The 25,188-nt window shown below is 37.1% G+C and overlaps 1 protein-coding gene across 2 annotated transcripts in view; it reads left to right on the top strand.

Moving 5' to 3' along the window:
• Positions 1-233: 233 nt before the first annotated feature.
• TYR (tyrosinase) overlaps positions 234-25,188 on the top strand; it is a 111,292-nt gene continuing 86,337 nt past the window's right edge. The window contains exons 1-3 of one of the 2 annotated variants that reach the window (XM_032397659.1): positions 278-1,096; positions 4,131-4,132; positions 10,019-10,122. In XM_032397659.1, coding sequence (XP_032253550.1) covers positions 278-1,096; positions 4,131-4,132; positions 10,019-10,122 — 925 coding nt within the window. Of the gene's footprint in view, positions 1,097-4,130; positions 4,133-9,905; positions 10,123-25,188 lie in introns of both variants that reach the window. The other variant, XM_032397658.1, reaches the window with a different exon arrangement.

The following is a 25,188-nucleotide window of genomic DNA, read 5'->3' as shown; positions in this document are numbered from 1 at the left end:
ATGTGAATTAAACTATTAATGGTGAATAGTGTTTCTCACTTTAACATAGGCCTGTCCCACTGGTGGGATTCTTGCCAACTCCAAAGACAAGTTAGTCATGTGGTTTTCAGAAGATGAAAGCTTAAGATAAAGCCCGAGAGTGTTTGATGCTGGAGGTAGGACTGGTATTATATAGGTCTTAGCCAAAACATGTGATAGTCACTGTAGGGGTAGCTGGAAAGAGAAGTGCGTGGCTCAATTAACTGGCTCAAGCAGATCCGTGAGGACTAGAGGAAGAATGCTCCTGGCTGCTTTGTACTGTCTGCTGTGGAGTTTCCGGACCTCCACTGGTCATTTCCCTCGAGCCTGTGCCTCCTCCAAAAGCCTGATGGAGAAGGAATGCTGCCCACCGTGGAGGGGTGACGGGAGTCCCTGTGGCCGGCTTTCGGGCAGGGGTGCCTGTCAAGACATCGTTCTGTCCAATGCCCCCCTCGGGCCTCAATTCCCCTTCACAGGGGTGGATGACCGGGAGTCTTGGCCCTCGGTCTTTTACAATAGGACCTGCCAGTGCTTTGGCAACTTCATGGGATTCAACTGTGGAAATTGCAGGTTTGGCTTTTGGGGACCAAACTGCACAGAGAAGCGACTTTTGGTGAGAAAAAACATCTTTGATCTGAGTGTCCCAGAGAAGAACAAATTTCTTGCCTACCTTACTTTAGCGAAGCATACCACCAGTCCAGACTATGTCATCCCCACAGGCACCTATGGCCAAATGAATAATGGATCAAACCCCAAGTTTAATGACATCAACATTTATGACCTCTTTGTCTGGATGCATTATTATGTGTCAAGGGACACACTGCTTGGAGGGTCTCAAGTCTGGAGAGACATTGATTTTGCTCATGAAGCCCCAGGTTTCCTGCCTTGGCACAGACTCTTTTTGTTGCTGTGGGAACAAGAAATCCAGAAGCTGACCGGGGATGAGAACTTCACTATTCCATATTGGGATTGGCGAGATGCTAAAAGCTGTGACATTTGCACGGATGAGTACATGGGAGGGCGCAACCCAGCAAACCCTAACTTACTCAGCCCAGCATCCTTCTTCTCCTCGTGGCAGGTAAGGAGTCCTGGACATCCAATATCAGAGCCTAAAAGAAGCTTAGCAATTGCTTCTTCAGGCAGGTCTTCATACACCTCCCTCCCCATCTCTCCTGCCAAGAGTAGAAAAGATCCCCTATTAAAAGTCCTCAGCGTACCTTGTATTTTTCCTTTATAGCATACTTCACAATTGTAATTACATAAGTATTTGTGTGTTTATTTGTCCAATATCTTCTACCAGGTTCCTACACTCTAATAAATAAAGAGCATCTGGTTCATCACTGTATCTCTCAGCACTTAGGATGGTGCCTGGGAAGTGGTAAGGGCTCATTAAGTATTTGTTGAATGAATGGATGAATGAATATTTAGATGATTAAGTTAATGATCTAGGTCAGTGTTTCTGAAATTTTCTTCACAATAAAATTCATACAGTGTACAAATTACAAATCCCTGGTCCTAACCCTTAGACCCATTGATCAGAACTTCAGCGGGGGTGGGGGTGGGGTCCTTGGGAAGGCATCATTTACTAAATGTCTATGGTGATTATTATCATCAGGGAAATTTGGGGAATATTATTGAGAATAAATCTTTTTAAAAAATATATATCATGACCCTGGGGCCCAAATAGATAAATAATGAAAACAGCTAATTTACATTGAGCATTTAGCCTGTGTGAAGCCTTGTTGCAAGTGTTTCTGTGTAGTTAACTCAGTTAATACTTTTGCTATCCCTTCACCTTGCTAAGGTTTAAAACACTGAGCTATAAAGATAACCTGTACAAGATCACAGGATCACTAGGAACTAGCAGAGACAGGTCAGGCTTGGCTGCCTGACCACCTATACTATTCCCAAGGACATGACTGCTATGATGTCTTCAGCCAAAGAATCTGGCTTACTCTGTCTCATCTTTTTTCATTAAGCTGCAGAAGAAATTAGCTTTTTTTCTAAATATGTGCAAACTTTAGAGGTACAAGATAAGGGATTGCAATTCTGAAATTTAATTTCTATTTCTCCTATGCTGAATTTTTCACTCTGGATTACGGGCAAAATGTGACCAAAGAAATATGCTTTTAATTATTTATCATTTTAAAACCATAAGGAGGAAGAAATGTTTTTCTGTCTGTATTCCAGACATTTCTAATACAGCACTTTTGAGTAGTAGTGCTTTATGGAACGAAGCCCAATGTTTAAATGGGATGGGAAGAATCTGGCATTCGCGTCTTGTGCTCTGCAGGTTTGGAGTGTGAACGGCTTCCTACCCTCCCCACTAAGTTCACACACCTTCCAAATGGTGCCTATTGAAGCTCATTTAAAAATGGTCATAGTGTCATATCTGGTATCACTAATGTCAGCTATTTACCAAGAGGAATGAGTGTATTTATGCAGGAAAGGCTGGAAAAGATGAGCTTGAAAAAAAAATCTATTTCAATAAGATTTCAGACCTCCTACCTTAATCTATAAAGTGCAAAACTCTCATCTAGTTCTCTCATCCTCTGTTACTGCTTAAAATACTGTTAAGCGAGGACAGGGATTTTCAGTCCATTATAATGCTTTCCTTAACTGTACAGCCTGGCCTCACTTGACCCAGAAAGCCTGGTGGCTTACCTAAATTACCAAAAATGTTACAACATCCACACGGAAGCTTAATAGACAGATGCTAATTGATATTTGATTACATGAGATATATGCTAGTTGGCATGACTAGAATTATATGTGCATTTTTTTTCTAATCATTTATTGAGTGGAAAGTCCCTCCCCATCCCCTCTTTTCTTTATGATTGTGGCCAATTTTATTTCTAAATAAATCTTTTGGGGTCTAGTGGGTAAACACTGGACTGAAATTATGTCATTAGGTTCCATATTATTCAATGATTAAACTGCTGTGCAGTAATTGGTGTTAAAAATCAAATTCAGAAACAGAGTGAACAAAGACCATTGAAGAAAAACAAGCAAATGATAGTTTAAATAAAAAAGGGGAAATGAAAGAAAATTTGTATCTGCCTACTGTGAGTGGTGTCACTGTGTGAGGTGACAGTTGCTGTTTCCATTTCTGGTTACTGTCCTTTAAAAACAAAGATCAGTTGTTTATATACATTTAATTCAGTAGTTCTTAGTATCTAAACCACTTAGGGAGCTTAAAGAAAATTGCGTGGATCCACCCACCTAATTCTTGCTGGAAAATCCTCTTCAGGTGGTCCACTGGAAAGTCCAGGCATCTGCATTTTTAAACATTTTTTAAAAGATTTATTTATTTATTTTGGGGGGAGGGGGGCAGAGGGAGATAGAGCAAGAGAATCCTCAAGCAGACTCCCCACTGAGCAGGAACCCCACATGGGGCTCCATCCCACAACCCTGAGATCATGACCCTAGCCTAAACCAAGTCTGGCGCCCAAACGACCGAGCCACCCAGGCGTCCCCAGGCATCTGCATTTTTTTTTTTTTAAAGATTTTATTTTATTTATTTGACAGAGAGAGAGAGAGACAGCTAGAGAGGGAACACAAGCAGGGGGAGTGGGAGAGGGAGAAGCAGGCTCCTGGCCGAGCAGGGAGCCCAATGCGGGGCTCGATCCCAGGACCCTGGGATCATGACCTGAGCCGAAGGCAGACGCTTAACAACTGAGCCACCCAGGTGCCCCCCCAGGCATCTGCATTTTTAAAACCTTTTGTTGTGGGACGCCTGGGTGGCTCTTGTGGGGCACCTGGGTGGCTCAGTCGGTTAAGTGTCTGACTCTTGGTTTCGGCTCAGGTCGTGAGATCCAGGCCCACATCAAGCTCCACGCTCAGCATGGAGTCTGCTTGAGATTCTCTCTCCCTCTCCCTCTGCCCCTCCTGCTCATGCTCCCTCTCTCTCTCTAAAATAAAGAAAAAAAAATCTTTAAAAATAAATAAATGAAACCTTCCCTTGTGATTCTAATGTGAAGTCAGCATTGAGAATCACCGATTTAATGAATCTGGAAGTTGTTTTGGTATCTATTTCACTTTATAAACTCAGGTTCTGTAATAAACACACCCCTAGTTTAAATGTTTTCGCCTAATTGTACACTCAAATCGAGAAGTGAGCTGCTCTCTGTGAAGGGAGAATCAAATAGCTTCCCGACTCAGGGAACTCACAGAGACCTTCGAAATTAGCTAGACTGCTAGCCCTTTGAATGCCAAGCCTCCATTTCTTCCTCAGTGTCAGATATGTTTTACAACGCAAAAACAGAGGTTTTAGAAATTCATAGCATTTATTAACTGTGAGCTAAGAGACACTCAGTGGTGTGTGGTGTAGTGCCCTTATTTTATAAAAGAAGATAGAGGCCCCAAAAAGGTATGATTTGTCCAAGGTCACACAGTTGAGGACTGAAACCTGGTGCTTCTGACTCCAATGTTGTTTCTCTGTTAATATGGAGCCATTTAGGCTCAGAAGAGATCAATTAAGTCACTAATTTATGGATATAAAATTTGACTTGTAGCCACTTGGACTCCCTTAAAATTCAGTTGCATAGACAACTGGGGCAGACATTCTGATGTAGTCCTTTTCATTTATGTTAATAAAAATATTCCATTAGACTCTTACTGATGCACATCCCTTACTCAGGTAGAATTGATCCTCACCCCTTTGAGCTTTGTACAGATTTATATGATGGCACCTATAACTCTTCAGTACATGTCATTGTTTTCAAACCTGTTTTTGTCTATCAGACTGTCAGCTGCTCCAAGAAAGAGACCATTTCTAATTTATTTTTGTATCCATAGAGCTCAGAACCATGATATATGCATATAATGGGCTTTATAAACATATGCTGAATTGAACAAAACTAAAAATCATAGAAATGTTAGCTCTAATAATAACATACATCAAAAATTAAACTCTGCATGCCTGGATTTCTAGAACCTTAGACCATACTTCTTTATAGCACTGGATCCCCAAGGCCAAGGACACAACAATGCAAAATAAGCAGTGACTCACTGAACATGTAGAATAAAACATTTTATGTAGTTCTCTCTGGGCTTCTATATATGTATGTTTATGCAGCAAAAAGAAAAAAAGAATATACAATAGAGAAAATGAAGCAAGTTACAACATATCTGAGTGTTATTTAAGTGAGATTAATAATATTCACTGATAGGGTTTTCTATTAAATAAAATAATATGTAAATCAGTGTTAGTATGTTTAGAAAACTATTTTTCTCATATTCAGAATGCATGTCTTTTTTGTATATATTTTTTCATTTAGTTCTTTAATGCCAAGAGCTTTTAATGTAGAAGCATGTTTGTAATCAATTAAAACAGTCCAACATTTCTGGAGATGGGGGTCCTTAATAACACTAAAGTACAAATACCTGTGCTCAACACAATTGGATCCAATGTTATGCAAGCAGCTGATAGACCAGCCATAAAAAGCAAGGTAGATCAGGGTAGCTGTCATGATGGATCAGAATAAAGAGAAATAAACATTCCTAGATGATAGACATGACTGAAATGTGGCCAGGGAATTCACTCATCAGGTGAAAAGCACATCACATGGAAGCAAACAGTGGGAAGAAAAAAGAAAAAAGTCACATTTCAGCAGAGAGTCATGGGTTTTAGGTAACCATGGCAACAGCTCAGTGAAATAACAGCTTCTTTTTTTTCTTTATGGAAAAGATTCTGTGGAATGTCATATGGTTTACTTTTTTTTCTTTTCCCACAAATAAATCTCTAATGCCCTAATAGAATCTTTGCTCCTGACAGCTTCTAATAACTGGTAGTTTGTTGCTATTTATTTAAGTTTAAGAGAACACCATCTAGCTTCACCTCAATTAATACATCTTTCTTCTTTCTATCTCTCTTTTTTCATTTGACTTGAGACACTTGATTTTTTCCCCCATGATATGTTATAAATCACCAGTGTTCAAATAGAAAAAGAAGAACTTCCTCATCATAGGACCTCTGCCACTTACCAGATGATACTGAACAAATTATTTAGAGTCTTTGACCTTTGGTTTATCTCAACAGAAAAAAATGGGGTGCAGTTATTATATATGCTTGTTTTCTGTGTTAATGAAAGCACTAAATGCAATGGAAAGCAGAATAATGTAGTGGGAGGTATAATCTTTTGAATCACAGAAACACGAGTTTCAGTGGACTTTTGTAACTTCCTTCGCTACAAGATACTGGACAAGTTACTTATTCTGGGACCTTTTTCTTTAAAATTAGAATAATATATCTTAAAACATTATTGTGGAGGGATTCAATGGAATCTGTTAATGTAAAATGACTGGTTTAGTATCTGACATATTCTTTGAGTTCCATGTGTGGAAATTATTACTATAACATATCTTTATATGACATATCAATGTTTGTTATTACAATAATGAATATTCAACCAGTATTATAGAGCCAGAGTTAAAAACAATTTGGTGGCCTGCCCAATGGGCTTATATTCAATAATAGTATAATAGCTGTCATTTTTTAAAAAAGATTTATTTGGGGGGGCTAGGGATAGAGGGAGAGCAGAGAGAGAATCTCAAGCAGACTCCCCGCTGAGCTCGATCCCACAACCATGAGATCATCACCTGAGCAGAAATCAAAAGTCAGACACTCAACCATCTGAGCCACCCAGGCGCCCCAAAAGCGATTATTATTAAACACTCTATACCTGAAACTGTATACTAAGTGCTTTGCATATGTTAAATTATTTGATCCTTCATTAAAAGCTGTTATAATACCCATGTACAGATGAAAAACTTAATACTCAGAGAGCTTAAGTAATTTGCCCAAGGTCATGTATCTAATAATAGTCAATACTAGAAATCATGTCTGACTCTCAGCTCCATGATCCTAACCATTGTGCTTGATGATTTCTCCTCCCTGACTCTCCTTCTGTAACAAATACAAACATGATCACTTGGAACTAAGTTTTTCAAATTATTTCTGGAACCAGGGTAGATTTCCTCCTTGTTACTAATACATCCAGTCATCTGAACACTTAGTCACTTGGCAGTTGGCATTTCAGCAAAAATAGTTCCATTCAAACCTCTCTAATTTAAAGGAGTCTGCTATAGGAGTTTTTGAGGCAGTAGGATCTTTCGAAAATGTCCTGAGATGGTTTATTATTCCAACAGGAATGAAATGATTTCGTTTATGTACCTGTCGTGATGTCTAGTTAATTGACATGATAAAGGAATCCAACATATTATATTCAAGGCAAAAGCTAGGTTAGCTTTATTCAACCATTCCTAAGCCATTTACAGGCAGTAATAAATGTAGTGGATATATACATTTGGAATCAGCACTGTGTATTAATGTTCTAGCCCTGGCTCTAAGCATCAGATGACCTTAGACAAGTCACCCAACAGATCTATTTTTCAATTATGCATGGATAAAAGAATTGAGGAATGTTGTGAAGTGTGAAGAAACCTGGAGACCGACATTTGCTGGGCAAAAAAACTGTGCTACTTTCTATTACTATTTTATTTTATTATCAATATAGTAAATGTGAATTATACATTACTGTGTTACATAATAGTATATTTTTATTATATCCTATTATATTTAATATGATTTCATATTACAGTTGAGAAAATTGAGACTTAGCAAGTCTAAATAACGTGCTCACTGACACATCGCGAGTAAGTAGCAGGGCCGGAACTGACGCCCACATCTACCGGAATTTGGCATCCGGTTCTTTTCCAACACACAATGCTTCAATTCATAAGTGATATCTTAGTGACCCAAAATTGAAAGCTTCTCTACGTGTCTCTCGTTGAACATAGTAGCAGCTATTCCTGGGGGGCATGGCTCATTCAGTTCCATCTCATGATAATTGAATTTGCTTTTACATTTCTCTAGAGGGCAAACTCACTGTAGCAGGAGACTGGTAAGATTGTCTTGATTATTTTTAACTGTGATGCAAACAAGTGACCAGGAAGGCTTTTCACTTTTAAAATATTGTTCCATGTGCCTTGCCTGTTGTCCATAAAAGTATTCATCATAATACAGGGTTTTAGATGCTACTAGCCCTTTGTATTCTTCCCTACTCAGACTGCATTTCCTCATCATTAAAATAGGAAAGAAAAATCATATAAACCTACAAGGTGGTTGTGTGAAATTTTAAAAATGTACACAGCGATGCCTTCCTGATGGTCTGGAACAGAATAGGGCCTCAATATATGTTTAATAAAAATGATACATTTAAAAAATACCTTCTAGGGCAGAGGTTGGTACCAATTACAGGACGAGTTAAAAAGTCTGCTGAACACATGTTTGTAGTTGAAGATTCATTGGTTCGTCCATTGATTTGTTTTTCATCCATCAAATATTGATTGAGCCTCTGTTCTAGATTAGGTGAACAGTAATAATAATAAAGTTGTCCTCGTGGAGATCACATTTTCTAAAGGAAGTGATACTGATTGTTTATCAAGGGAGTCTAAAGTAAATGAAGTCTACATTTGACAAAGAATAATGTTATCTGCTCAGTGGGCACAGGCCTCCTGTGGAAGTATGTGCCTGTTATGAACAGTCAGTCATGGCAGGGTGGTTCTCTGCACTTTTTGTTTTGGGTTAGGATTGATATCTTGCTACTTAGTTCATTGCTCTCACTGAATCTAAGGCATCAGTGATTTTAAGATGAATTAATTTATATAGCACCGAGACCAAAAAACAAAGATAAATCTGCTTATTAAATTATGGTGTAATATTTTTAATCTTTTACAATTTTTATTTTATATTTATACTGAAAGAGCTCCTTTTGACTTCTGTAGTGAAATATTTTTATTGTAGTTCATTCTTCTGCCTACCTATAAATGAAACTATAAGCAAAATAATTCAGTGAAGAATTCCTCAAAATTCTTCCTATTTAGAGTCAGATCCTTTTGAATTACTTTCGAAGTCAGAGTTAACAGTGTCTGTTTTTTCTAAGATATTGCCTTGGCCTTGAAGACGAGGTCAGATGTCAGATCCATGGCAAGGAGTGAGCATGCTTAGGCATGAAAAAAGTTGTGGCAGGGAGAAGCACAAGTAATGCTAGGAGAAGGGTAGCCAACCTGACTTTAGCAGTCAGATCGCATCATTTGTAAACAAATTGAAGAATGGTGCCCAGACTCAAGCTATATTCTGGAGGTACAATTGACACGACTGGCTAATGATTTCAATCATAAGCGAAAGACATAAGAGAATAAAATACAAATGAAAAGTCACCAGTTCTGGCTTAAAAAGGATGACTCATAGGTTTGAGCTGCAGGACGTTTGGTGTGATAGGAAATATGGGGAGAGGAACAGAGTTTGGGGAGTTTAAACGTGACATGTGAGATGCATGGGAGATAAGACTGAAATAGGAAGTCAGAGATAGATATACAGGTTTAAAGTTCAGAGGAGTGGTTTTGAACTAGAGATAGGAACTAGGGAGTTCTCACCAAGTAGTTGGCATGTAAGCCATGAAACTTGTGAGAGCCAAAAGAGAAGATATGTAGAGAGAGAAAACAGGAGCTGGCACAGACGTAAACTCGGGACCAGGGCTAGCTTCGTGGGCAGACAACTAGCAAAGTCACACAATGGATGTTTAACAGATGTTTGTCAGGCTAATGTTCTCATCAAATAAATATTTGACAAAATTATATGAAGTCGTTTTTATTATCCTCCTTCGATCGATGAGGCCTAGGAAATTTGACTCATTTTCTTAAGTAGATACAAGATGAGAATTCTGTTCTAGATTTTAGCTTTCACTGCTTATTCGGCAACCCTCAGAAGGCTGCTTCCTTCAACAATTTCCTTTAAAATATGGAACTCTCGGTGAATCTCCCTGCCTTCCCCACTTTGATGTTGAGGCGGCCACAACTCCTTTAACATAAAGGTTTTTGTGTAGATAATCTGCACCCGCCTGGAGGAGTACAACAGCCAGCAGGCTTTATGCGACGGAACTCCGGAGGGACCGCTACTGCGCAATCCTGGAAACCATGACAAAGCCAGGACCCCGAGGCTCCCCTCCTCCGCTGATGTGGAATTCTGCCTAAGTCTGACCCAGTATGAATCGGATTCCATGGATAAAGCTGCCAATTTCAGCTTTAGAAATACACTGGAAGGTAATCCCCTTTTATCACTCATTTAAAATTTCCTCTGTTTTTCTGCACTGTTTGTAATCTCTTATCCAAAACCCCAGATATGTTTAAGAATTCAGAATTTTCTGAGTAAAGACAAGTGGCATATATGCCTATATGGCCAATAATCCTCACAGAGTCTGAGCAGCACCGTAATCAAACACAACTCTTCAGCAAGAGGTATGAATACACCCACCGTCACAATAAAGAAAGATGATTGGCAGCCTAATGGTGAATAAGGTCAGCTTTTTCCACTGATAGAGTATTTTTTTTTTTTTTTTAGAGTATTGATGCCGAACAAAACATTTCAGACCAATTAGTATTTTGGAATTATAGATAAAAGACTGTGGATCTATCATACTTTGCAAGTTTTAGTATTTTACCTAGTTTAAAATACTTTGAACACTAGGCTCTTTGAGCCAAGTCCATTCTCTTACCTATAATAAGGATTAAATCTATATGTCAGGTTAAGTCACCATCTCATTATCCCTCAGGGTTTCTGTGCTTTGTCAGAGATTCCTTCTCAGAGGCTCTTCTAGGTCCTACTTTTCCTACAAAGTTCTCAGTCCTGCTTGCTCTTCCCTTCAGCATCTGTTGATTCTTCTCTGCTCAGTGCTGTCCTAGTCATGAAACTCACTTTTTTCACCTCAATATGCATTATGGAAACAAACTACAAACAAAACAAAATCAAGATCATTCACTCAAGTCACAGATTTAATAGGAAGTTTGGAAAGACAGAGGGCTAACTTGTTGCAATGTCAACAACTCAACATTTAACACTAAACCGTCCACCTCCTACAAACCTCTTTGGCACCCTACTATGTAGACAAACCTTTCTCTTATTTCATTCTTCTTAACTTTCTTGTTTTGTTTTCTTGTCATTGTGGTTGTTGTTTTATCCTCTAACTTCTGTTGTTCAACTATACAGAGTAGTTTTACTGTCTCTTTCATATCCCTGGGTCTTTCCAACCATAACCTTCGGGCCTCGCTCTCCTCGAGAAGCAGTTTAAACAAGGAGTATATCACCTATATCACCCTAAAGAGAAATCCTGCTTCCAGCCATTAAAACAAAAATTGTGTTTATCTTCTGAAAGTAATTTTAACGATTAACATTTTCCAGCCAAACACTATCTCACTTAATTCTTACAACCATCCTCTGAGAAATATAGCACCATTACTTTGAGTTTAAAGAGAGGAAACAGGATTAGAGATATATAATTCGGCTATAAGCATTCATTCAGTAAGTGACAGAGCTAAATCTCTTCCGAGAATTGTCAAGTGCCAAAACCCAAGAGTGCTTTCCATTGTACTCTGATGACCCAGAGTGGGTTGAGAGTTTCTTGAGGGTGAACAGTAAATATATCAAGCTGAACCTTCAATAATATAATAAGGCAATGCATGGTGTTAGGAGTCTCAGAGCCTATATGCTGAGACAGAGGTGCACACACAAGTTGACAGTCACCATCTGGGAGGATTGGGTGTCTCATTGGACTATGCAGAGGTTAACAGCAGGGCTCCAAATTCTGACTTAATGACACTGCAAAGTTGGGCCTCATCCTTAAGGAGACAGAAGTACTTTATAGGTTTTTCAGGCAGATTTTCTAGCAGTGGGAAAGCATGAACTTTGAAACTAAAGAACATGGGCTGGTCACAGAAATAAGGTAAGGGAGCGACACGTTTCTGGGCCTCAAGGTGAAAAAAGAAAATGGCTTGAGCTTTGTCAACTCAGCCAATGGCTTTCAAATGAGTTTCTAATGCACAGAGGTGAGTGGAGAACATTAGATTTATCACAAATAATTTGCTGCTATTAATAAATTATGATTGTGAATTATTTTCTTCTTCATTTTTTTCTTTATTATTCTCATTCACACATAGTCCAGTATGCTTTCTTGAGGAGGAGAAAAAAAGCTTATCATAGCACATTATCTGGCACATGATAGGTGTTCAATAAGTTTTTGATAACTGAACATAAGTAAAACTTAATGCACTTCAAATTGCATCTAACCTACCACTTAGTTTACTTATCAATGTTGTGTGTTGCCAACGTACTGGTGGGAAAATCTTAGCAAACATTGATCGGAGCTATAAGGGTTTTCCCTGATCAAGGCCACATTTTTTTTACTCTTTTCTTTTCTTTCTTTTATTCAGAAATAATTTTAAGCCTGCAGAAAAATTACAACAATAAAATAGTACAAAAGACATACATACACCCAGATTCACTTACTGTTTACATTATATCTGGTTTGCTGTTTCTCTCTCCCAAACTGAACCACTTGAGGATGAGTTGTATGGATTAGAACTCTTTACCCCTGGGTATGTCAGTGTATTTTTTCCTTAGAGTAGGAATATTCTCGTACATAATCACAGACCAGTTATTAACTACAGTAAATTCTATATTGATATAAAACTTTATTCTAATCTAATATTTCTATTCTAATTTTTTTCAATAGGCCTAACAATATATTTTATAGCATTTTTTTTTTTCCTCCATAACAGGATCCAGACTAGGGCAGGTAACATTTAGTTGCCATGTCTCTTCAGCCTTCTTTCATCTAAAGTATTTTTACAGATCCCTTTTTTTTCTTTAATGAGATTGACACTGGGGAAATACAGTCCTTCCCACCATTTTTAAATAGAGTTTCTTTTTTTTGAGTTTGTCTGATATTTCCTCATGATTGGATGCAGGTAATGCCTTCTTAGCCAGAATTCTATGTAGGTGGCTTTGTGTCTAAGAGTGTATCCCATTGGGAGGCATAGGACAACCATCTGTCTCACATTGATGATGTGCATTTGGTCATCAGCTCCAGATGTGGCCCAATTTCCCCATTTCATAGTAACTTATTTTCTTTCTTTCAAAATAATAAATTGAGTACATGGAGACATTTTTTAATACTATGCAAATATTCTGCTTTCTCCTGCAGTTGCCATCCATTACAAAATGATGTTTCCAACTTCAGCACTCCCTTTACATTTATTAGCCAGCACTCAGGATTCTACTGTTAGCAAGAACCCACCTGCCTGCCTTCCTTCTTTCTTTCCTCCCTCCCTCTCTCCCTATCATCTATCTATTATCTATCTATCTATCTATCTATCTATCTATCTATCTATCTATCTAATTTATCTGTGGTATTGAGTAAAGACTTACAGTTTTTTCAATGGTATAAATTCTTTAAGGTGCATAATTACCTCAGTGCTCAGATGGTCCCAGATTCCACCGATGGGCACCCCTTCAAACTGGCTCTTATGTCTCTGTTTCACATCCCCATTATTTTGTTAGCATTTTCTTTCTTTCTGGTATAACAAAGTATTCTAGAGTCATCTTGTACCTGCAGTGCCTCGGGCCTGAATCAGTCATATTTTTTCAGAAACAATGGTTCCTTTCTGTGGGGAATGATATTAGAAACAAAGATCTGGGAGCAAGTCTTGCCCACTAGACACATTTTAAAACCAGATAAGGTGGGATGTGGGGTGTCTTGGCTACAAGGAGTGCTCAAGCGAGTATAGCTGTGAGGAGCGCAGAGCGGGAGAAGCAGGAGCAAAGGCAGCCTACTGCGTTCTGTTCTCAATAACACAGGTGTAATGGAATGGTCAATTTTGATTGAACCTCACAGTTATTGCTGCCCTTTGATTCTTTCCAGCCTTGTGAGAGGTGTGTAATGTACATCCGATTGAACACATTCTCACAGCCAGTCCTGGGATGGAGGAGCTGTGGTGTTTTCGTCTGCTGAAGTTATTTATGTAACCTCAGCTTTTCTCTTAGATTTAAATGCTGAAATAAATATTGAAAATGGGCCACTTGTGAATTGTGTAAAAGAGACTCATGTTCTTCGATAAAGCAAAGAAAAAATAAGTATGCATTATAAAAGGTAGTCTTCTGATTAGGCTAAATTTTTGGTTCCCATGCAGTGTGGGCTATTGGACTCAAAGAAGAATCTTCTCACAACCAAATCTCTGACTGCCCAGGGTGCTGTACTTCCCAGTTTATAATCGTGCTAATGCAAAATTAGCAGTGGCATGTGTGTTGGGGGCTGAGGAGGAATGCCAATTTAGCGAAGTGGTTAAAAGCAATCAAACTGACTGGAAGTTGATCCAAACTCCACCACTTCCTAGATATATCACATTGAATAAGTTATTTCACGGGCGCCTGGGTGGCTCAGATGGTTAAGCATCTGCCTTCGGCTCAGGTCATGATCTCAGGGTCCTGGGATCGAGTCCTGCATCGGGCTCCCTGCTCCTTGGGAGCCTGCTTCTCCCTCTGCCTCTCTCTCTCTCTCTGTCTCTCATGAATAAATAAATAAAATCTTTAAAAAAAAATAAGTTATTTCACTTCTGGGCCTTAGTTTCATCATCTTTAAAATGTAGATAAGAATAATAATTTATGGGGTTTGTGTAAAGATGAAATGATATAATACATGTAAGGAACTTACAATGTTTCTTCAATAAATGGCAGCTATAATTATGTTAAACCGAGATTGGTTGTTAATAACTCAGTTATCACTCATTAATTTTTCTAACAATTAGCTTAGAAACCAAGTATGGACTGACTCCTGAGAAAATAGGTCATGATGGGCTAGGTGTAGTAGAAAAATGGGGAGGGAGAAAAATGGAAAAAATTTCTTGAGAGAGACCCAGAGATAGATAGCATTTCTGGTGACAAATAATTTTTTAGGGGAAGTTCCCAAAAACAAGGAGACAAGAGAAAAGGCAGCTCATGTGACCCCAAAGGGGGAAAAGGTACAAAAACAAGGAACAACTCTAATTTAAAGCTGTGTTCACAACCCTAAGCACAGTGCAACTTAGGATCATGGAAACTTAGATCTGAAAGACACTTCTCCATGCGTTCACTCCAACATCCCGTACTGTGCTGAGATGCCACTATGACAACATCCCTGCGTGGCCATTCAAGGACAGGGACTAACCTACCTCACAAGGGAGAACAAAAAGCTCCAGGGTACAGAAAAAAAAAAAAAAAAAAACAACCGTAGTTCTATTCGATTTAAAAAGCCCTCCATGATCCTGGTACTACCAGAGAGACATATTTCCCAAGAAGGTAAAAATAGAAGAACTGGGTCTTGAAATATCAATAATTTCTCACCAAGAAGGGAAGAAGAAAGGCATTTCCAGCAGAGGAGACAACATGCATTGTGGAACAGAGGTGTGAATTAGTTACCACAAAATAAGAAGTTGTGTATGGCTAAAATATTAAGTTTGCAATGGGAGATAAGAAGAGGTGTCAAGAACTTAGAATACATCATGTATACCCCTGTATCTCAATCTGCTCTAGAGGAAAAAAAGTTATAGCGTCCTAAAAATATGCCCACAGATCCCTAGGGAATTAGGAAACTAAAGTTTGTTCTATGTAAATGTCTCTCATAGCTTCCCTGTAAAAGAGAGATACTTGAAAACCCAGTGTTTAAAAACCATGATACTGTGTTTGTATCTTCAAGAATATGTCTACACTACTTGTTTTGTGAAACATTGCTCTAGACAATGTGAGTCAGGAGAGGCCAGCAGGAAGTTGATATGATCCTCTCTATATGTCAACAAGGTACGAAGCTAGTGGCCTTAGCAGAATGCAGGATGATTAATCAGTGAGCCATTGGGGGGAAAATAGATGGTGAGGGCTTGTTTTTGGGTAGGGAGACTAAGATGCAGATGAGTTGGTTGGAGTCTAGCAACTTTTGTATACTCTCGAGAATAGAGGATCAGGAGCTCTTGGTAGCCAAATGGGAGACAGACAGGTGAGCAACACATTAAGAATTGTTCTAAAACATCTCCCATCGATTTCTCATAATTGGTCCTTGTTTTGTCCTCTCAAGCTATACACCATTTAAAAATCTAGTTTCTCTTCATATGACGGCTCTTCTAAAATAACTCCTATTATGATTCTCCAAAACTTTCCTTTTGGGCAGCCCTTCAACCCTATTTTATTGTGACTGCCAAACACGTCACTGGGAAGTATCTCACCTCTTCATTTGCTAGGATTTCTTGAGGAGCAGTTCAAGAAAGTAAAAAAAAAAAAAAAAAAAAAAAGCTCTGGGCTTTAATGAAAGAAAATGGAAGTTTTGACATTTTGAATGATATTTTATAGCAGGGTGCATATTTGAAGAGAAAGGCCAGCAGCCAGTCACAGTGAAGTCTCAAAGAATGACTGAGTTTTCAGTGTCTGTGCTTGAGAAATGGACTTTATTAGGACATCCAGAAATGATCACACAGGCTCAAAAACTAAATTCCATTGAGACCAACTGTATAAATCTTAATGCCAAGGAGATGGTTTCAGTGAGATGGGACATTCTAGTGATGGGAAGGTTCCAGTCCTCTCCTGCACACCTTTACCCATTCTGAGGGAATCAGAAAGCTGAACAGCTTGGTATAGATTGGTGTTCACTGACTCAGAACAGAGGCAAAATGTTTTGAGAAGCTCAGAACAAGAAAACTTTTCCAAGCTTGGGATACTTAACTCCCCAGAAATACCACCTTGCCAACCCTGTTGGTATTTGGATCAGGCAATGTTCCTCATCATAATAATAAGAATAAAAATCTCTGTGTGGCAGACATTCTCATTTCTTACATGTTATATTATTTAATCCTAACAACAGTCCTATGATATTTAACATTCATTGATCAAACTAAAAGACCATCTTAAGTAGTTATCCCAATGAGTTTAGAAATATTAAAGAGGGCATGTACTGAATGGAGCACTGGGTGTTATACACAAACAATGAATCATGAAACACTACATCAAAAACTAATGATGTATGGTGATTAACATAACATAATAAAATAAAATAAAATTAATTAATTAAAAAAAAGAAAGAAAACAGTGTGTCTCCTTCCAGTTGAGTGAGCTGATTCAACTCATTTGACTCAAAGGATAGCTTTTTTTCTCTTTATTCCCAGTTCTCATGGAAAATAAGACCCTTCCGATAACATGTAGGGAATTCAAACAAGTATGCTGTGTATTACTCTACAAGTGGGTTTTCTTTGAGTGTGCTTCTTTAATCAGGATATAACATTACCTTTTTAAAAGACTGAAATAAAACAAGGATTGCTATATTATGGAGAAGGCTTTGTGGATATATACGTATGCTTAAGAGATCTAGGGCAGAAGCTGTACTTAGCGTAGAGTTAATACTTATGAACTAGGTTCATAAACTATAAGTCAAACATAATTCCTATATATGAAATGCATGCTAAATTCTTAATCAGTGCCTTATTTCCCAAAGCAGAAAGGTGACAAGATCAGAATACATTTATTTTATCTGGCCGTTAGACACTCTCTAGCCAGGATGCAGTGATCGTCTGCTAGAAACTATGACTGTTTGAACATTACGGGGCATTTTAAATTTTGTGGAAACAGATTTCTTTAGACTCAGTGACATTGTTCAGACATCTGGGTAGTAGAAGCTTACAGTTTTATCTTTTTTTCAGAAAAAAATACCTTAAAAACAGAATAGTTTAGAGTGTGGGGATATTATTTCTTTTTTTTTTTTTTTTAAGATTTTATTTATTTATTTGACAGAGAGAGAGATAGCGAGAGCAGGAACACAAGCAGGGGGAGTGGGAGAGGGAGAAGCAGGCTTCCTGCCGAGCAGGGAGCCCGATGTGGTACTCGATCCCAGGACCCTGGGATCATGACCTGAGCCGAAGGCAGACGCTTAACGACTGAGCCACCCAGGCGCCCCCCCCCCTTTTTTTTTAAAGATTTTAGATATTATTTCTTGATACTCAGTAAACTTTTAGCATAATGTGATAATGACATACCCTGAGATCTCTCTGTAAAAACAAAACAAAACAAAACAAAGCAAAACAAAACAAAATTGGCATTTTAGTCCTCATATATTTATACAGTTTTAAATGATTCTTCTGTTTTTACCCTCTCTGACTAGTTGTAATGCTATGCATATTGTCCTTGCCAAATGTGAATATTGAGAAAGTAAAGAAATTTATTTAAGTAATGCGTCATCTTTGCTATGAATTAAGAGGTGCTGGTATTATGTACTGGCAAACACCATCTGGGAAAGGTACACAGGAGAGAGAGAACTTCCCAGATCTCTATAAAGTGGATTGAAACACTGATTTTGAAGGCATATAGCAATATATTTGAGTATTGGTTTTAATATTATGAGCATTCCTCATTTTTAAAATTTATTTAATAATGACCTGTTTAGGCTATTGTGAGAATATATACACACCTAGCTCCTATTATATACACGTTTCCTTTTCTCTACTCCTGTCTTTGTAATTTTCAATAGTTGTCTCAACTTCCTTTATAATTTAGTAAGCTATTAGTCCTCATGATATGTATTTATTCATAATAGATAGCTTTTATTTATTTTTTCATCATTTGAATTCACTGTCAAAAATGGCTGTTTGCTGAAGGATCATCTTTTTTTTCCATTTAAAGTCACAGAAAATCTTTAAGGAGCAAAATAATAATGCACCTGTTCTAAATGGAGAGTCAGGCATTAGACATAAGGAAATTGCACTTCCTTGGGACAAATCTTGGGGAAAATGCCAGCACTCATTAGTAATAAACACTGCAAAGAAAAATCAGGATTCTATTTGTATACATTTATTTATTTAACAAATACCAGTTGAGAGACTTCAGGATATGAAAGACAAAGTAACTATGTCTCATGTAGGACTGCCTTGTAATCTTCTACAGTGGTAAGTCTAAAATTTTTTGGCTTCAGTATCTATCTACAACTCTTACAAAGTATGGAGAACTCCAGTAAGACTTTGTTTATGTGGGTTATATCTATAGCTACTTACTGTTTTTAAAACTAAAACTAAAAAAATATTTGAAAATATTTGATTCATTAAAATAACAAAAATTATTCCTTACATGCATATAAATAACATAATTAAACGTATTTTCAAAAAAATAGAAAGTAGCATGCTACGGCTTTATATTCTTGCCAAAAAAAAGGAAGACATCTTGATTCTATGTCTGCCTCTACACTCAATGGTATTATGATATGGTGTTTGGTTGAAAACCTTGAAGAAAACCCAGCCTCGCACACATATAAAATTAGAATAAGGAGAAGTATTTTTTTTTTAAATATTTTCTGACAATTGTGGATCTTAATTTTTTTGCACACCAAAACTTGTCAAGTGGTAATTTCTTAAAAGTTGAGTTACACTGTCAAATCTGAAGCCATATAAGTGAACTTTTTGTACTTGTTACATTAAAATCTATTAAAATCTCACTTACATTATGAGTGGATTTTCCCCCATATTTATTTTGTAATATCAAGCACAGATCATTTGTAAAATATTGGTTCACTGGGACTTGTAGATCTTTCAAATTTTGAAATATCTCTAATATATCAAAAAGTCACATTCATTAATATCACCAATAATCTCATCAGGAATGTTGGAAGGTATTGAGAATCTCTTGAGCTTACAGTGATGGAATCAAATTTTTCAAAATTCTGATTTTTGCTTGAAAACTCAAATTTTATCATGGGCAAAAAATTGTCATCAAGTGTTTTCTTTTTTTTTAAGATTTATTTATTTGAGAGAGAGAGTGGGGGGGGAGGGGCACAGGGAGAGGGAGAGAATCTCAAGCAGACTCCCCCCTGAGCATGGGGCCCAATGTGGGGCTTCATCCCAGAACCCCGAGATCATGACCCGAGCTTAAACCAAGAATCAGAGGCTTAACCAACTCGACTAAGCCACCCAGGCACCCCCATCAGTTGTTTTCTTTTAAGTGACATACTTATTTTGTTCAATATCCAGAAAATGTCTGCCAAATGCCTAAGTCTGAATAACCAGAGTTTATGTCTCAGTTGTGCATTCAGGTAGAAATGGATTCCATAAAAAGCATGGTTATTTCAGTTCTCAATATAATGGCACAACTGCTTTTCTTCTAGATAACCATCATACTTAAGAGTGCAGCAAAAGTATTACATATGTATGTCCCATTCTGGCTTCTCTAGGTTACTAGAGCAGAACTTTGGTCTCTGATACACTCCCAATCCTGCTTCTGTTCTATGGCCCAGCACTAATCACTCACTCTGTGTGGGTATCTTAGAAGAAATCATTGTGCAAAAACAATGGACTTTTAAGAAGACCCAAAATAAAGAAGAATCACAGTCAATAAACTAATAAAAGTACATAGACTTCCACTTCTGGGAAAGTGGAGTATATATACATTTCCCTATTCCCCTCTCTAAGTACAACTAAAATCTCTGTATATTGTACATAAAACAGAATAATATAAATGGTGAAGGTAAGGCAGACTTGCTAGAGAACCTGTGGCCTCTTGCATGGTAAGGAGTCCCTTGTGCTTTCTTTTTGCCTCATATATCCAAGATCTAGAGCTGAAGAAGCCTGGAAATAGTAAGAGGTATAGAAAAAAAAAAAAAAAAAAAAAACCAACAAACTAAGGGCAACAAAAAATTTGCTCTCTTTAGCCAAAAGAAATAGGGAAGAAAGCTTTTAGGCAATAACCACTATACTCCATTCAAACAATGAAAATACAAAAAAAAAAAAAAAGGAAAAAAGGAAAGAAAAAGGAAAGGAAAGAAAAGAATACTTTGTGGTAGAATCCCCACCCCGTCAGTAAATGTTAGTTGGGGTGACTAGACCTCCATCCTTATCAGACTAACAGTGTATCCCAATCCCCTGCTTGCATGGTGTCAGAGAAGTCTGAGTAAGAAGCAGAGATTTCCATCCCAGCCAGGCAGTAAGGAGCCATTCCCACTACTTACATGGAGACCATACAGGGGACCTGCACTTCCACACCTACCCGGCAGTAAAAAGGTGACACTCCTTCTCTGCTGGATTGGTGTCAAAAGAGACTTATGGAGAGGCAGGGCCTCTACTACTACCCAGTGATACTGAGGCCATCCAATCTGTGGTGTTAGTGGAAGCCAAGTAGGAAGCAGTCATGAGGCATTCCCACCTCTCAGAGCCAGGAATATAGAGGCTTCCTGGAGAATAGGTCAAGTGGGGAAGCTGGACTTCTATCACACCCCCCCCCCAACAGTTATGAGGCAATGTTTTGTTTCCCCTTCCCTTGCTGGACTTGAGTTAGAGAAGACCAGTTAAAACAGATTTTAATAAGATCCAGAGTTTCAAAACTTAATACCCAAAATGTTTAGGTTTCAAACAAAAATCATCACACCGAGAAAATCTCATGCTTGAATGAAAAAGACCATCAGTAGACAGTAACATTGAGATGACAGAGAGGGTCATCATATAATGATAAATGAGTCATTCTACCAAGAAGATATAGCAATCCTAAATATGTATGCACCAAAAATGGAGCTCCAAAATATATGAAGCAAAAGCTGATAAAACTGAAAGGAAAATAGACAAATCCACAATTATAGTTGGAGAATTTAATAACCCTTTCTCAACAATTGATAAGACTTGACAGAATATCTACAAAAATATAGAAGAACTCACAGCACCGTCAACCAAAAGGATCTGATTGATATTTATAGAACACTTCACCCAACAACAAAAGAATAAACATTCTTTTTGAGTGCCCACAAAACATATACTAAGATAGACTATATCCTAGACCATAAAACAAACCTCAACAAATTTAAAAGAATTGAAATCATACTGACTGTGTTCTTTTACCAAAATGGAATTAAACTAAAAATCAATAACATTAACAGGAAAATATCATTAAAAAAAAAAGGATAGAAAGAAAACCACAGCCCAACATCCCTTATGCAAGGTTAATTCAATATGTAAGTGTCTTACATCTTGACTCTTACATGGACAATATCTTGGCTGTAATATTATATTATAGTTTTTCAAGGTGATACCATTGGGGGAAATTAAATAAAGGACACATGAAATCTCTCATTATTTTTTATAATTGCATGTGAATCTACAATTATCTGAAAATTGCAATTTTAATTTAAAAATGACAAAACCAAGATACAAACAAAAAATTTTTAGGCCAATATTTGAAATTTACTTTTAAATAGATGGATGAGATAAAAGACCCTAATATTGAGTCATTTTTGGTCAAGCAATTGACAATAGTTTTGTGTATTGGCATTTATTCATAAATCAAGAGATGCAATGTGTAGCACTATCCAAGATGATATTACAGTTATTGATATATGGGAAAGCAGGCTTAGGGAAAACATAATATAGATTTTATTCTAAATGTCACATTCCACAAATAGCTATTATCACTTTCTTTCCTGACAGTTTGAGATTAATAGAATTATTGCCCAGAGAATAAAGTAATTTCCCAATAACTGGTATACAACTCACCTGAATCTATAGATTGTTTACAGAGAATTTCCTTAAATATACCTCATAGTTTTAGTAGACCAAGAACTATCTGCATCTCTAATTTTGCGAATACCTCTAAAACGTCTTTATTAATCTTAAGAACCATCCTTAGATATCCTTGCCTTGTTTTGATTTATACAAACAACATTAACGTTTACTTTTTATTTTATAGTCATATTTTATGGAAGAATAAGTTTCCATATAAATTTGTAATAGCTACCGTTTATGTTATAGTAAAGTTAGAACAGAAACATTCTGATGAGGCAATGGCCAAGTAGGTGACTATCTTAGCTCACTGGTTAAGAAAAAGCCTTGGTCCTATTTTTAAATCTTGCAGTCATCAGATTCCTGGTTTGAAGAAAAATGTTAAAGGTTATATGTCATTAGCTTTGGGAATCTGATGTACATAGTCTAAACAATCTATGAAATAAGCAATCTATTTTTCCTTTAAAGAGATATGTAAATAGTAGGATAAATAGAAAAGTTGATTATTAGACTAAAGTATTTGGGAAATATAGATGATGCATACCTTTTTTAACACATCCTAGAATAAGGAATTTGAGAAGTTCTACAATATAGAAAGCTGTTTTGATTTGTTTAACTAGAAAAACTTCTGACTAATTTCACCATAGATCCTATTCATTACCATCACCTTTTATCTTTTATTTCTCCAAATACTCTTTAAACTCTTTTGGCTTATAAATTTCAAACACTGGCCTAAAATTAAAATGTTACACCTACAAATAAGAAGGGTTAACTCTAGTCTCCATCTTTTTAGAGCCAACCAATTTTGTGCCAGAGATTATGAATAATTATCCTTTCCTTCTTTACCGTTAAGTTTAAGAGAATCAAAGTGATTATTTATTCTCAAACTATTCCAAGAAATAGAAAAGGAAGGAAAACTTCCAAATTCATTCTATGAGGCCAACATTACCCTGACATCAAAACCAGATAAAGACGCCACTAAAAAAGAGAACTACAGGCCAATATCCCTGATGAACACAGATGCAAAAATTCTCAGTAAAATAGTAGCAAACTGAATCCAACAATACAAAATCAATCACTATCAAGTGGGATTTATTCCTGGGTTTTGCAAATCAATAACATGATCATATTAATAACAGAAAGGATAAAAAAATCACATAATCATTTCAATAGCTTCAGAAAGGCATTTGACAAAGTACAACATCCATTCAACAAGGTAGGTTTAGAGGGAACATACCTCAACATAATAAAGGCCATAAGAAAAACCAACAGCTAATGTCCTCCTCAATGGGAAAAAAATGGGAGCTTTTCCACTAAGGTCAGGAATGAGACAGGGATGTCCACTCTCATCATTGTTACTTAACATAGTACTGGAAGTCCTAACCACAGCAATCAGACAACAGAAAGAAATAAAAGACATCCAAGTTAACAAGGAAGAAATGAAACTTTCACTATTTGCCGATGACATGATTCTCTACATAGAAAACTCAAAAGACTCCACCAAAAAACTGCTAGAACTGTTACACAAATTCAGTAAGGTCACAGGATACAAAATCAATGTACAGAAATCTGTTGTATTTCTATACACCAATAATGAAGCAGCAAAAAGGGAAATTAAGGAATCAATCCCATTTACTATTGCACCAAAACCCATCAAATACCGAGAAATAATCAAAGAGGTGAAAGACCTGTACTCTGAAAACTATAACAGTGATGAAAGAAATTCAAGATGACACAAAGAAATGGAAAGACATAATATGCTCATGGGTCGGAAGAACAAAAATTGTTAAGATGGCTATACTACCCAAAGCAATCTACACATTTAACATAATCCCTATCAAGATACCACCAGCATCCTTCACAGAGCTAGAACAAAAATCCTAAAATTTGTATGGACCCACAAAAGGCCCTGAATAGCCAAAGCAACCTTGAAAAAGAAGAGTGAAGCTGGAGGCATCACAAGTTCAGACTTCAAGTTATATGACAAAGTTGTGGTGATCAAGACAGTATGGTACTGGCACAAAAATTGACACATAGATCAATGGAACAGAAGAGAGAACCCAGAAATGAACCCACAACTATACAGTCAATTAATCTTCGACAAAGCAGGAAAACATATCCAATAGGAAAAAGACAGTCTCTTCAACAAATGGTGCTGGGAAAACTGGACAGTAACATGCAGAAGAATGAAACTAGACAGCAGGATCCAGGGGAAAACATGTGAAGTAGAAGACTGTTTACAATGCCAAGTATGTGTGAGATAAAAACTATCAAGGTCTTTTAAAAAATTCATTAAGGTTGTTGCTTGCACAACTCTAGGGACACCATCCACTTTTTATTGTATTGTGCTCCAGAGAAGGAAATTATAAAATATAATCTAAATGGTACTCCCTAGGGTTGTACATTTTTATTATGCTAACTTTAAAAAACTAATAGCTAACATTTATTGAGAGGTTACTAAATGTTAGGTACTTTAGTAAACAATTTTTCTACCTTTTATCAACCTTATCCTAAGTGCTAAGTTTTATTTATTATCCCCATTTTATGTCTTAAAAAAAAAAAGTATGTCAGAAAGGCAAAGTCATCTGCTTATAGCAACATAGATCATAAATGGCAGAGCAGGAATCCAAAGTCAATACTGAATTCTGAGCCCCTAATCTCAATGGGAAATGCTTAGAAATTTGACAAGTATACTACCATCCTTGAAGAGAGATCTCTAGAACTCATGACATGAGACCGTGGGTAAGCTATTTACATTCACATAGCACATCTGTTTCATCTACAAAATGGAGATAA

The sequence above is a fragment of the Phoca vitulina genome, unplaced genomic scaffold (genome assembly GCF_004348235.1).
Source record: "Phoca vitulina isolate PV1807 unplaced genomic scaffold, GSC_HSeal_1.0 scaffold101, whole genome shotgun sequence".
NCBI classification, from domain to species: Eukaryota; Metazoa; Chordata; class Mammalia; order Carnivora; family Phocidae; genus Phoca; species Phoca vitulina.
Note: the sequence above shows the minus strand (reverse complement) of the source record. Positions and strands in the feature narration are given on the sequence as shown.